This window comes from Oncorhynchus clarkii, chromosome 28, assembly GCF_045791955.1.
Source record: "Oncorhynchus clarkii lewisi isolate Uvic-CL-2024 chromosome 28, UVic_Ocla_1.0, whole genome shotgun sequence".
In the NCBI taxonomy this organism is placed as follows: Eukaryota; Metazoa; Chordata; class Actinopteri; order Salmoniformes; family Salmonidae; genus Oncorhynchus; species Oncorhynchus clarkii.
In genome coordinates, this window is record NC_092174.1 from 25,360,285 (window position 1) to 25,373,407 (window position 13,123).

General features: G+C 47.0%; 1 protein-coding gene across 2 annotated transcripts in view; it reads left to right on the forward strand.

Moving 5' to 3' along the window:
• LOC139387454 (laminin subunit alpha-3-like) overlaps nt 1-13,123 on the forward strand; it is a 121,899-nt gene that overhangs the window by 16,911 nt on the left and 91,865 nt on the right. For both annotated transcript variants that reach the window (XM_071133637.1, XM_071133638.1), the window contains one exon: nt 12,598-12,715. In XM_071133637.1, coding sequence (XP_070989738.1) covers nt 12,598-12,715 — 118 coding nt within the window. The remainder of the gene's footprint in view (nt 1-12,597; nt 12,716-13,123) is intronic.

The following is a 13,123-nucleotide window of genomic DNA, read 5'->3' on the forward strand; positions in this document are numbered from 1 at the left end:
GTTGAGACCCAGGGTCTTGAGCTTAATCACGAGTTTGGAGGGTACTATGGTGTTAAATGCTGAGCTGTAGTTGATGAACAGCATTCTTACATAGATATTGCTCTTGTCCAGATGGGTTAGGGCAGTGTTTAGTGTGATTGCGATTGCATCGTCTGTGGACCTATTGGGGCGGTAAGCAAATTGGAGTGGGTCTAGGGTGTCAGGTAGGGTGGAGGTGATATGGTCTTTGCCTAGTCTCTTAAAGCACTTCATGATGACGGAAGTGAGTGCTACGGGGCAGTCGTTTTGCTCAGTTACCTTAGCTTTCTTGGAAACAGGAACAATGGTGGCCCTCTTGAAGCATGTGGGAACAGCAGACTGTGATAGGGATTGATTGAGTGCCGGTGGCACTGTATTATTCTCAAAGTGAGAAAATAAGTTGTTTAGTTTGTCTGGGAGCAAAACACTGTGGTCCGCGACTGGCCTGGTTTTCTTTTTGTAGTCCTTGATTGACTGTAGACCCTGCCACATACCTCTCGTGTCTGAGTCGTTGAATTGCGACTCTACTTTGTCTCTATACTGATGCTTAGCTTGTTTGATTGCTTTGCGGAGGGGATAGCTACATTGTTTGTATTCGGTCATGTTTCCGGTCGCCTTGCCCTGATTAAAAGCAGTGGTTCACGCTTTCAGTTTTGCGCGAATGCTGCCATCAATCCATTATTTCTGGTTGGTGAAGGTTTTGATAGTCGCTGTGGGTACAACAACACAGATGCACTTGCTAATAAACTTGCTCACCGAATCAGCGAATTCATCAATGTTATTGTCCGGTGCTTTGCGGAACATATCCCAGTCCAGGGGATCGAAGCAATCTTGAAGTGTGGAATCCGATTGGTTGGACCAGCTTTGAACAGACCTGAGCATGGGTGTTTCCTGTTTTAGTTTCTGTCTATAGGCTGGGAGCAACAAAATGGAGTGTTGGTCAGATTTTCCAAAAGGAGGGTGGGGGAGGGCTTTGTATGCGTCGCAGAAGTTAGAGTAACAATTATCCAGGGTTTTACCTGCCCGTGTCGTGCATTCGATATGCTGATAAAATTTAGGGAGCCTTGTTTTCAGATTAGCCTTGTTAAAATCCCCAGCTACAATAAATGCAACCTCGAGATATATGGTTTCCAGTTTACATAGTGTCCAAGAATTTATTTCAGGACCGTCAAAGTGTCTGCCTGCGGGGGGATGTACACGACTGTGATTATAATCGAAAAGAATTTTCTTGGTAGATAATACGGACGGCTTTTGATTGTAAGGAATTCTAGGTCAGGTGAACAAAAGGACTTGAGTTCCTGTATGTTGTTATGATCACACCACGTCTCGTTAATCATAAGGCATACACCCCCGCCCTTCTTCCTACCAGAGAGATTTTTGTATCTGTCGGCGCGATGCATGAAGAAACCAGGTGCCTGTACCGACTCTGATAACGTATCCCGAGTGAGCCATGTTTCCTTGAAACAAAGAGCGTTAGAATCTCTGATGTCTCTCTGGAAGGCAACCCTTGCTCGGATTTCTTCTACCTTGTTGTCAAGAGACTGGAAGTTGGCGAGTAGTATACTCGGGAGCGGTGCGCGATGTGCCCGTGTACGGAGCCTGACAAGAAGACCGCTCAGTCTGCCCCTTCTGCGGCGCCATTGTTTTGGGTCACCGGCTGGGATCCGATCCATTGCCCTGGGTGGTGGACCAAACAGAGGATCCGCCTCGGGAAAGTCGTATTCCTGGTTGTAATGTTGGTAAGTTGACGTTGCTCTTATATCCAATAGTTCCTCCCGGCTGTATGTAATAGAACTTAAGATTTCCTGGGGTAACAATGTAATAAGTAATACATAAGAAAACAAAATACTTGTCACGATCGTATGAGTGAGACCAAGGCGCAGCGTGAATAGAGTTCCACATATTTTTAATGTACTTAAACTCACCAAAACAAAACAACAAACAACCAAATGAACCGTGACGCTACTAGTGTGCACAAAGGCACCTGACTGTAGACAAGATCCCACACCAGAAAGTGGGGGAAAAGGGCTGCCTAAATATGATCCCCAATCTGAGACAATGATAAACAGCTGTCTCTGATTGGGAACCATATCAGGCCAACATAGACATACAAAAAAAAACTAGACATGCAAAGACCTAGAGTACCCACCCTAGTCATACCCTGACCTAACCAAAATATATAGAAAACAGAGATATCTAAGGTCAGGGCGTGACAATACTGCATAGTTTCCTAGGAACACAAAGCAAGGCGACCATCTCTGTCGGCGCCGGAAGTATGCGTTTGAGCCAATCAGTTGTGTTTTGACAAGGTACGGGTGGTATATAGAGATATCCCTATTTGGTAAAAGACCAAGTCCATATTATGGCAAGAACAGCTCAAATAAGCAAAGAGAAATGACAGTCCATCATTACTTTAAGACAATAAAGTCAGTCAGTCATAAAAACCATCAAGCACTATGATGAAACTGCCTCTCATGAGGACCCCCGCAGGATAGGAAGACACAAAGTTACCTTTGCTGCAGAGTTCATTAGAGTTACCAGCCTCAGAATTTGCAGCCCAGAAGAGTTCAAGTAACAGACACATATCAACATCAACTGTTCAGAGAAGATTGCATGAATCAGGCCTTCATTTTTGAATTACCGCAAAGAAACCACTATTAAAAGACACCAATAATAAGAAGAGACTTGCTTGGGCCAAGAAACACGAGCAACGGACATTAGACCGGTGGAAATCTGTGCTTTGGTCTGATGAGTCCAAATCAGAGATTTTTGGTTCCAACCGCTGTGTCTTTGTGAGACATGATGATCTCCGCATGTGTGGTTCCCACTGTGAAGCATGGAGGAGGAGGTGTAATGGTGTGGGGGTGCTTTGCTGGTCACACTCTCAGTGATTTATTTAGAATTCAAGGCACATTTAACCAGCATGGCTACCACAGCATTCTGTAGCGGTACGCCATCCCATCTGGTTTGCGCTTCGTGGGACTATCATTTGTTTTTCAACAAGACAATGACTTCAACCACACCTCCAGGCTGTGTAAGGGCTATTTGACCAAGAAGGAGAGTGATGGTGCTGCATCAGATGACCTGGCCTCCACAATCACCCGACCTCAACCCAATTGAGATGGTTTGAGATGAGTTGGACTGCAGAGTGAAGGACAAGCAGTCAACAAGTGCTCAGCATATGTGGGAACTCCTTCAAGACTGTTGGAAAAGCATTCCTCATGAACATGGTCGAGAGAATGCAAAGAGTGTGCCATCAAGAGAAAGGGTTGTTACTTTGAAGAATCTAAAATCTAAAATCTATTTTTGGTTACTACATGATTCCAAATGTGTTATTTCATAATGTTGATGTCTTCACTATTATTCTACAATGTAGAAAATAGTCAAAATAAAGAAAAACCCTTGAATGAGTAGGCATGTCCAACATTTTGACTGGTACTGTACATGCATATAAACTATTGTTGAAACAGTTCATTTTCAGGGCAAACTCTTAAAATGAATGATCAAGTAAAGCAAAACCTGTATGCGATTTTTCAATGTTATTATATTTCATGAATGACTTTTTTCAGAATGCATAACATCCTCAAGTTGACCCTGAGGCCTTCAAAAAGAAGCAAAACAAATGACATGGTTGGTGGAAATATAATTTGCTATTCTAAGCACTAAGGTTAAAAGATGTCATGTACTGTCATGTTGTGTCTTGTCTCTGTCCTTTCCCTTCACCCTGTCTCCCTCTGCTGGTCGTTGTTAGGTTACCTTTTCTCCCCCTCTTTCCCCCAGCTGTGCCTTGTCTCCTCCTAACCACCTCGTCACCCCTTTTCCCACCTGTTCCCTTTTTCCCTCTGATTAGTCCCCTATATCTCTCTCTGTTTTTGTTCCTGTCCTTGTCGGATTCTTGTTTGTTGTGTTTCATGCCTGAACCAGACTGTCGTCATGTTTGCTGTAACCTTGTCTTGTCCTGTCGGAATCTGCCGGTCCGTCTGAGCCTACCTATGTTTGGTAATTAAAGAAGCTCTGTTTAAGTTAATTCGCTTTTGGGTCCTCATTCACGCACCGTAACAGAAGAATCCGACCAAGAATGGACCCAGCGACTTCGGATCCTCTCCACTCAGCCGTCGGGATCCAGGGAGCGATGCTAGGCAGACACGAGCAGGAAGTGTCTGCTGCTCGACATGCCGTTGAGACCCTGGCCACCCAAGTCTCCAACCTCACAGAACAGGTTCACCATCTCCGCCTCGATCCACCGGCCACTTCCAGGGCTTTCGAATCTCCGGAGCCCAGAATCAATAACCCGCCGTGTTACTCTGGGGAGCCCACTGAATGCCGCTCGTTCCTCACCCAGTGTGATATTGTGTTTTCTCTCCAGCCCAACACTTACTCCAGGAGCACTGCTCGTGTCGCCTACGTCATATCTCTCCTTATTGGACGGGCTCGTGAGTGGGGCACGGCAATCTGGGAGGCAAGGGCTGAGTGTACTAACCAGTATCAGGACTTTAAGGAGGAGATGATACGGGTTTTTGATCGATCTGTTTTTGGGGAGGAGGCTTCCAGGGCCCTGTCTTCCCTATGTCAAGGCAATCGATCCATAACAGACTACTCTATTGAGTTTCGCACTCTTCCTGTCTCCAGTGGCTGGAACGAGCCGGCCTTGCTCGCTCGTCTTCTGGAGGGTCTCCGCGCAGAGGTAAAGGATGAGATTCTCTCCCGGGAGGTTCCTTCCAGCGTGGATTCCTTGATTGAACTCGCTATTCGCATTGAGCGACGGGTTGATCTTCGTCACCGAGCTCGTGGAAAGGAGCTCGCGCTCTCCGTCGCCCCCCTCTCCGCATCACTACCATCTTCCTCTGCCGGCTCGGGTGCTGAGCCCATGCAGCTGGGAGGTATCCGCATCTCGACTAAGGAGAGGGAACGGAGAATCACCAACCGCCTCTGTCTCTATTGCGGTTCCGCTGGTCATTTTGTCACTTCATGTCCAGTAAAAGGCCAGAGCTCGTCAGTAAGCGGAGGGCTACTGGTGAGCGCTACTACTCCTGTCTCTCCTTCAAGATCCTGCACTACCTTGTCGGTCCATCTACGCTGGACCGGTTCGTCAGCTTCCTGCAGTGCCTTAATAGACTCTGGGGCGGAGGGCTGTTTTATGGACGAGACCTGGGCTCGGGAACATGACATTCCTCTCAGACAGTTAAAGGAGCCCACGGCCTTGTTCGCCCTGGATGGTAGTCCTCTCCCCAGGATTCAGCGTGAGACGCTACCTTTAACCCTCACTGTTTCTGGTAATCATAGTGAAACCATTTCTTTTTTAATTTTTCGTTCACCTTTTACACCTGTTGTTTTGGGCCATCCCTGGCTAGTTTGTCATAATCCTTCCATTAATTGGTCTAGTAATTCTATCCTCTCCTGGAACGTCTCTTGTCATGTGAAATGTTTAATGTCTGCTATCCCTCCTGTTTCCTCTGTCTCTTCTTCACAGGAGGAGCCTGGTGATTTGACAGGGGTGCCGGAGGAATATCACGATCTGCGCACGGTGTTCAGTCGGTCCAGGGCCACCTCTCTTCCTCCACACCGGTCGTATGATTGTAGTATTGATCTCCTTCCGGGAACCACCCCCCCCCCCGGGGTAGACTATACTCTCTGTCGGCTCCCGAACGTAAGGCTCTCGAAGATTATTTGTCTGTAGCTCTTGACGCCGGTACCATAGTCCCCTCCTCCTCTCCCGCCGGAGCGGGGTTTTTTTTTGTCAAGAAGAAGGACGGGTCTCTGCGCCCCTGCATAGATTATCGAGGGCTGAATGACATAACAGTGAAGAATCGTTATCCGCTTCCTCTTATGTCTTCAGCCTTCGAGATCCTGCAGGGAGCCAGGTTTTTCACTAAGTTGGACCTTCGTAACGCTTACCATCTCGTGCGCATCAGGGAGGGGGACGAGTGGAAGACGGCGTTTAACACTCCGTTAGGGCACTTTGAATACCGGGTTCTTCCTTTCGGCCTCGCTAACGCTCCAGCTGTCTTTCAGGCATTAGTCAATGATGTCCTGAGAGACATGCTGAACATCTTTGTTTTCGTTTACCTTGACGATATCCTGATTTTTTCACCGTCACTCCAGATTCATGTTCAGCACGTTCGACGTGTCCTCCAGCGCCTTTTAGAGAATTGTCTTTTTGTGAAGGCTGAGAAGTGCACTTTTCATGCCTCCTCCGTCACATTTCTCGGTTCTGTTATTTCCGCTGAAGGCATTAAGATGGATCCCGCTAAGGTCCAAGCTGTCATTGATTGGCCCGTCCCTAAGTCACGCGTCGAGCTGCAGCGCTTTCTCGGCTTCGCGAACTTCTATCGTCGTTTCATCCGTAATTTCGGTCAGGTGGCAGCTCCTCTCACAGCCCTTACTTCTGTCAAGACGTGCTTTAAGTGGTCCGTTTCCGCCCAGGGAGCTTTTGATCTCCTCAAGAATCGTTTTACATCCGCTCCTATCCTTGTTACACCTGACGTCTCTAGACAGTTCGTTGTCGAGGTTGACGCGTCAGAGGTGGGCGTGGGAGCCATTCTTTCTCAGCGCTCCCTCTCTGACGACAAGGTCCACCCATGCGCGTATTTTTCTCATCGCCTGTCGCCGTCGGAACGTAACTATGATGTGGGTAACCGCGAACTGCTCGCCATCCGGTTAGCCCTAGGCGAATGGCGACAGTGGTTGGAGGGGGCGACCGTTCCTTTTGTCGTTTGGACTGACCATAGGAACCTTGAGTACATCCGTTCTGCCAAACGACTTAATGCGCGTCAGGCGCGTTGGGCGCTGTTTTTCGCTCGTTTCGAGTTCGTGATTTCTTATCGTCCGGGCTCTAAGAACACCAAGCCTGATGCTTTGTCTCGTCTCTTCAGTTCTTCAGTAGCCTCCACTGACCCCGAGGGGATTCTCCCTGAGGGGCGTGTTGTCGGGTTGACTGTCTGGGGAATTGAGAGGCAGGTAAAACAAGCGCTCACTCACACTCCGTCGCCGCGCGCTTGTCCTAGGAACCTTCTTTTCGTTCCCGTTCCTACTCGTCTGGCCGTTCTTCAGTGGGCTCACTCTGCCAAGTTAGCCGGCCACCCTGGCGTTCGGGGTACGCTTGCTTCCATTCGCCAGCGTTTTTGGTGGCCCACCCGGGAGCATGACACGCGTCGTTTCGTGGCTGCTTGTTCGGTCTGCGCGCAGACTAAGTCCGGTAACTCTCCTCCTGCCGGCCGTCTCAGGCCGCTTCCTATTCCTTCTCGACCGTGGTCTCACATCGCCTTAGATTTTGTCACCGGACTGCCTTCGTCAGCGGGGAAGACTGTTATTCTTACGGTTGTCGATAGGTTCTCTAAGGCGGCTCATTTCATTCCCCTTGCTAAGCTTCCTTCTGCTAAAGAGACGGCACAAATCATCATCGAGAATGTTTTCAGAATTCATGGCCTTCCGTCAGACGTCGTTTCGGACAGAGGTCCGCAATTCACGTCTCAATTTTGGAGGGAGTTTTGCCGTTTGATTGGGGCTTCCGTCAGTCTCTCTTCCGGCTTTCACCCCCAGTCTAACGGTCAAGCAGAACGGGCCAATCAGACTATTGGTCGCATCTTACGCAGTCTTTCTTTTCGTAACCCTGCGTCTTGGTCAGAACAGCTCCCCTGGGCAGAATACGCCCACAACTCGCTTCCTTCGTCTGCGACCGGGCTATCTCCTTTTCAGAGTAGCCTCGGGTACCAGCCTCCGCTGTTCTCATCTCAGTTCGCCGAGTCCAGCGTCCCCTCCGCTCAGGCTTTTGTCCAACGTTGCGAGCGCACCTGGAAGAGGGTCAGGTCTGCACTTTGCCGTTATAGGACGCAGACTGTGAGGGCTGCTAATAAGCGTAGAACTAAGAGTCCTAGATATTGTCGCGGTCAGAGAGTTTGGCTCTCCACTCAGAACCTTCCCCTTAAGACGGCTTCTCGCAAGTTGACCCCGCGGTTCATTGGTCCGTTCCGTATTTCTCGGGTCATTAATCCTGTCGCAGTTCGACTTCTTCTTCCGCGATACCTTCGTCGCGTCCACCCGGTCTTCCATGTCTCCTGCATCAAGCCCGTCCTTCGCGCCCCCGCTCGTCTTCCCCCCCCCCCCCCCCCCCCATCCTTGTCGAGGGCGCACCCATCTACAGGGTCCGTAGAATTTTGGACATGCGTCCTCGGGGCCGTGGTCACCAGTACCTCGTAGATTGGGAGGGGTACGGTCCTGAGGAGAGGAGTTGGGTTCCCTCTCGGGACGTGCTGGACCGTGCGCTGATCGAGGATTTCCTCCGTTGCCGCCAGGTTTCCTCCTCGAGTGCGCCAGGAGGCGCTCGGTGAGTGGGGGGGTACTGTCATGTACTGTCATGTTGTGTCTTGTCTCTGTCCTTTCCCTTCACCCTGTCTCCCTCTGCTGGTCGTTGTTAGGTTACCTTTTCTCCCCCTCTTTCCCCCAGCTGTGCCTTGTCTCCTCCTAACCACCTCGTCACCCCTTTTCCCACCTGTTCCCTTTTTCCCTCTGATTAGTCCCCTATATCTCTCTCTGTTTTTGTTCCTGTCCTTGTCGGATTCTTGTTTGTTGTGTTTCATGCCTGAACCAGACTGTCGTCATGTTTGCTGTAACCTTGTCTTGTCCTGTCGGAATCTGCCGGTCCGTCTGAGCCTACCTATGTTTGGTAATTAAAGAAGCTCTGTTTAAGTTAATTCGCTTTTGGGTCCTCATTCACGCACCGTAACAAAAGAGTATATGAACATTGTTTTCAGAGAAAAGTGATATGTTCTTTGGTATCTGGAAGTGTGTCCTGTCAGATTTAATGAAACTCTCATGTTCTATGACTGAGTGGAATTTCTTTGAATTGCACTGAGTTAAATTCTACTTCCCGTCACTCAAACTCATATTCAAATTCTACATCTTGTGGGGTGTGGCCAGTTTAAATTTAATTTCAACTCATGAATCACAGATTATCCATTATATTGATTGACCAGATGTTCGAGTGGCCCCTCTAACAATGGAAATACATGTCCTCATTGGGAGGAGGTGAGATCAGGTGGGACAATTCTAGCCATTGAGAGGGCAGATAGGCCTGTGAACAACAGGCACAACCCCAAACGCATCTCCAATATAAAGTGTTTTTTATCAACGTTGGCGGGATGTCACGTGTCCTACTTATATCAGTACACTCGTCACAACCTAAGCCTTACGAAACTTCTATTCTATCAAATTAGCCTCATGTTACAAATAAACTATAGTGTTTTTTGTTGACTAAATTCAACACTCTCTCATTGACCTCAAAACAAAACCTGATTGTTTGGTGGGTGAAAAACTAAAAAACACCACATGCTGGAGGAGACAGATTTTGGACTGAGTTTCCCCTCTCGCTTCGCCTCTTCCTCTCTGGTTGAATGCAAGGGGCCAGGGTTCCGCTCTAGAATCACGGTTTCAACTGCCCCTACAGTCTTGCTTCGGTATTGCAGTTTAAGTGATGCCTGGCTCAGAAAGACTATTTCCATAGATGATCACATAGAGAAGTCAGATTAGAAAATTCCTAATAAAACACTTTAGTTGTAATCATTGTGCACCAAAAATACATAATAATTCAAATAATTGTTGCTGAGGTAGTTTTTTTTTCTTCATCACTCATTAACATTTTATATTCACCCAATGTCTGCCATGTTTTTGGATGACGTGATGACACGAATGCGATGTTGGTCTGTCAAAACCGAATGCAACCCGTTTATAGACAGTCCATGAATTGGCATATGCGAACGTGAGTAGATTATCAAAAAAAACAACGGTCAGACTTGAGTTCTTTATACCTCATTTGTTGATTGTTTGGTTGATAGGCTGTTGGTCGACCGAGATTTATTTTGTACAAGACACCTGTCTGATTCATGCCATTCTTTGTGGACTAATCCATTGTGGAGGTCATGGGGATGGCACAGTCCATCACTAAGACATGTGCTACTGAAGATGTATAGGGTTATATTACTTAAGAACAATGGTGCAACACTAATAAAAAATTATATTATTTTATAACATGCGTTTCTCCCACGTTGGATAGCGGTCGCTGTCCGCGGTTCTGAAACACATCAGTGTGCTGTTGAATTGATGCCTTTTCCTAGACCATGTTGCTACAGAAATAAGACCGATCCTGCTTCTGTTTGAACGTTTGTTTAATAGCCTACTGATTCCGTAGGCTATCAGTAGGCTATTAACATTAACAAACATTCAAACAGAAGCAGGATCGGTCTTATTTCTGTAGAGATATATGTTTGTTTAATAGCCTACTGATTCCGTGATTCAATTCCAAAATTCTGAATTGAGCCCAACCCTGATGCCAATCCACAAACAGGATTTGCTTTTATTCTATGAAGTAATTCATGTTTTATACCTGTACAAAGACAGAGTTCACTTTTTTATTTTTGATTACCACATTTTGTGATTTTTGTTGGACTTTAGGGATATTTCATAGGTAGTTACTAGAGAATCTGTTTGTGGTGGATATTTTTAATCTCACAAATGTATCTGTTTGGTCTCTGTTTTATGTGTGAGCTGCGTTCCTCTGGCCTAGAAGATTGTCGCTGTTGTGTGCCACTTGTCAGGGACAGGTTCCTGAAAGCAGTGGCATGCCCTGGCATGGTGACATGGGGGGAGAGGGGGGAGAAATGTGACGGCATGGCAGGAATCTGAAACAGGCCCACATGCCAGTCGGCACGTCTCTGGCCACCCCCCACCCCCCATCCCAGTCCCACCATCATCGCATCCCAACGCGTGTGAACGAACATCTTCCTGCTCCTTCCTCTTCAACAAACCCAGTCTATTGATAGCAACCTCTCAGCTCTCAGCCAAGACTTTGCCTTGTGTCTGTTTTTAGGTCTGACAATATGCAGCCTACGTTTTGTTTGTGTACTCTTGAATCTCAGATTATATTTTTTTGTTCCTTGTGCATCCTGTAGAATGGTGGGTGGAAGTGTTCTCTGATTAGCTTTGAGACACTCCCATGAGCAATAGAGGTCAGAACAGGCTGTTTACCAACGGGGTTAAGACAAGAGCTATAAGATTGCTCACAAATCATTGTCTTTAAGACTTCCACTCATTCATTTTGTTTCTAAACTTAGATCTTTGCACACTTATCTAGGCTACTTGTTGAAAGCAGAGGTTTTGACCAGCTGCTTGGAGTGTTCTGTAATGGTTTTTGTGTGTTGACTTGGCAAGACAAGACCAGGCTCAACATACTATCTGACCCCCTGAACCATCCTCAGATCAATCAAAGCCAAATTAACTACTGGTCATTTCTCAAGGTGGGGGGATGCAATCCTTCCAAGTTAATTGTGGAGCCTGGTTGACAAGTCTCAGACTCCTTGGCCAAGAGTTTGCTTTGCTTTGATATCACTATTAGCACAGCTCTTCCTCGTGCAAGGAGAGACAAGGGCAGACGGAGAACTTGAACTCCAATCACAAAAGCATGCTGGGGTTTTGAAGACTAAAGGATCCCCGACTAGTGTGGGCCTGCCTTTATCCTTTTCAACTTTGCCAAAAGCAGCCAGTCTTAAAGCAGGGCCATTCTTTTTGAAGATCATGTTCTTTGTTAGATACAGTTTTCATGCAGTATGTCAAGCTCATGTGTTCATGCTCTTTTATGTTTCTCTCTCATGTTTTAGGATCTCTGCTAATAATGAAATCTTTTGGAAATAATTTCAACTTGCAGCCTTAAAAGCAGAAAAGTGAGGGTGGGGCGGTCAGGTGTGTTTGTTTACACTGCAATTGCCACTTCTGTGTGGTCTGATGTCATAAGTTCTAATTCCGAGCCGTGCAAGCTCCATGGCAACCACCACAAAGATGGCTTTGACTGTTGAAAAAAAGCAGCTTTTCAATTCTATGTAACTGAACTGAAGCAACCCACTATTGAGCCCTGATGATGATGATGGCGAGAGAGGAACATTGAGTGTGGGAACAGCCATGAGGGTCGTACAGAAAGGGTAGTGTACACTGGGGAACAATCATCATCATCCGGTGCTCTTGTAAAGCCTGTGTTCTTTGAAAGGAGAAATCTCTCTGCAGAGGGCATGGAGGATGGGTGTTTCAGAAGCACCTGCAGCAGTTCCATCCACTCTCAACACAGGTCTCATTGAGCCTCTATAATTTCCAATGGTTGTCTTTTACTGTACCATACTATGTGAGCACTTGAGGGCCACATGGTTGTGATATGAGAAATACAAGTTTCAAGTCAACTGTTATTAAAAAGGAAGGAAAGCAGACACAGAATTTGATTAGAACGTTTGACCCAATGCCCAACGGCTAAGCCAGCAGATTTCAGGGCATTAGGCTGTGGTGGTTTTCGCTAGCCGGAGGAGGTACAGGTCGGGTAGATTATTGTTGTTGAAGTGATTGTGCTCTAGCCTTCACGTGAAAGGAAATGGAGTATTGTCTGAGGCTGAGCCGTCTGCCAAGACTGAGCTGGTGTTAGTGGACCAAGGCACAGGAAACCACAGCGTTTTGAACCAACAACTTCTACTGCCAGAATCCATTAACAACTTGTTTGTAGCCCTTTGTATTACACTGCTGTACTCTTTGTGTTAATCTTATTTTCAGCTCTTCCATGTGGCCTACGTCCTGATCAAGTTTGCCAACGCCCCGCGGCCTGACCTGTGGGTCCTGGAGCGCTCCCTGGACCATGGGAAAACATATGCTTCATGGCAGTACTTTGCTCGTAAGTGTTGCTGTTTATTTTCAAATTAACACCATAAGCACAGTATACACATTTCTGTATTATGCTTGTGCTTTTTAAGGCTCTTGGTTGGGCGGGACTGACATTTACGTTTGAGTCATTTAGCAGACGCTCTTATCCAGAGAGACTTACAGGATCCATTAGGGTTAAGTACTTTGCTCAAGGGCACATCGGCAGATTTATCACCTAGTTGGCTATGGGATTCGAACCAGCAACCTTTTGATTACTGGCCCAGGCTAGGCTACCTGCCGCCCTAACTTGAAAACGTTTAAAACAGTTGAAAACAGCATTATTGGAACATGAAGATGACCTATCGTCCAGTACATGTTTTTTCATATACCTTGAAATTCAGATGTGTTGCTGCTTAATGCAGACTAGAGGGAACTGGCA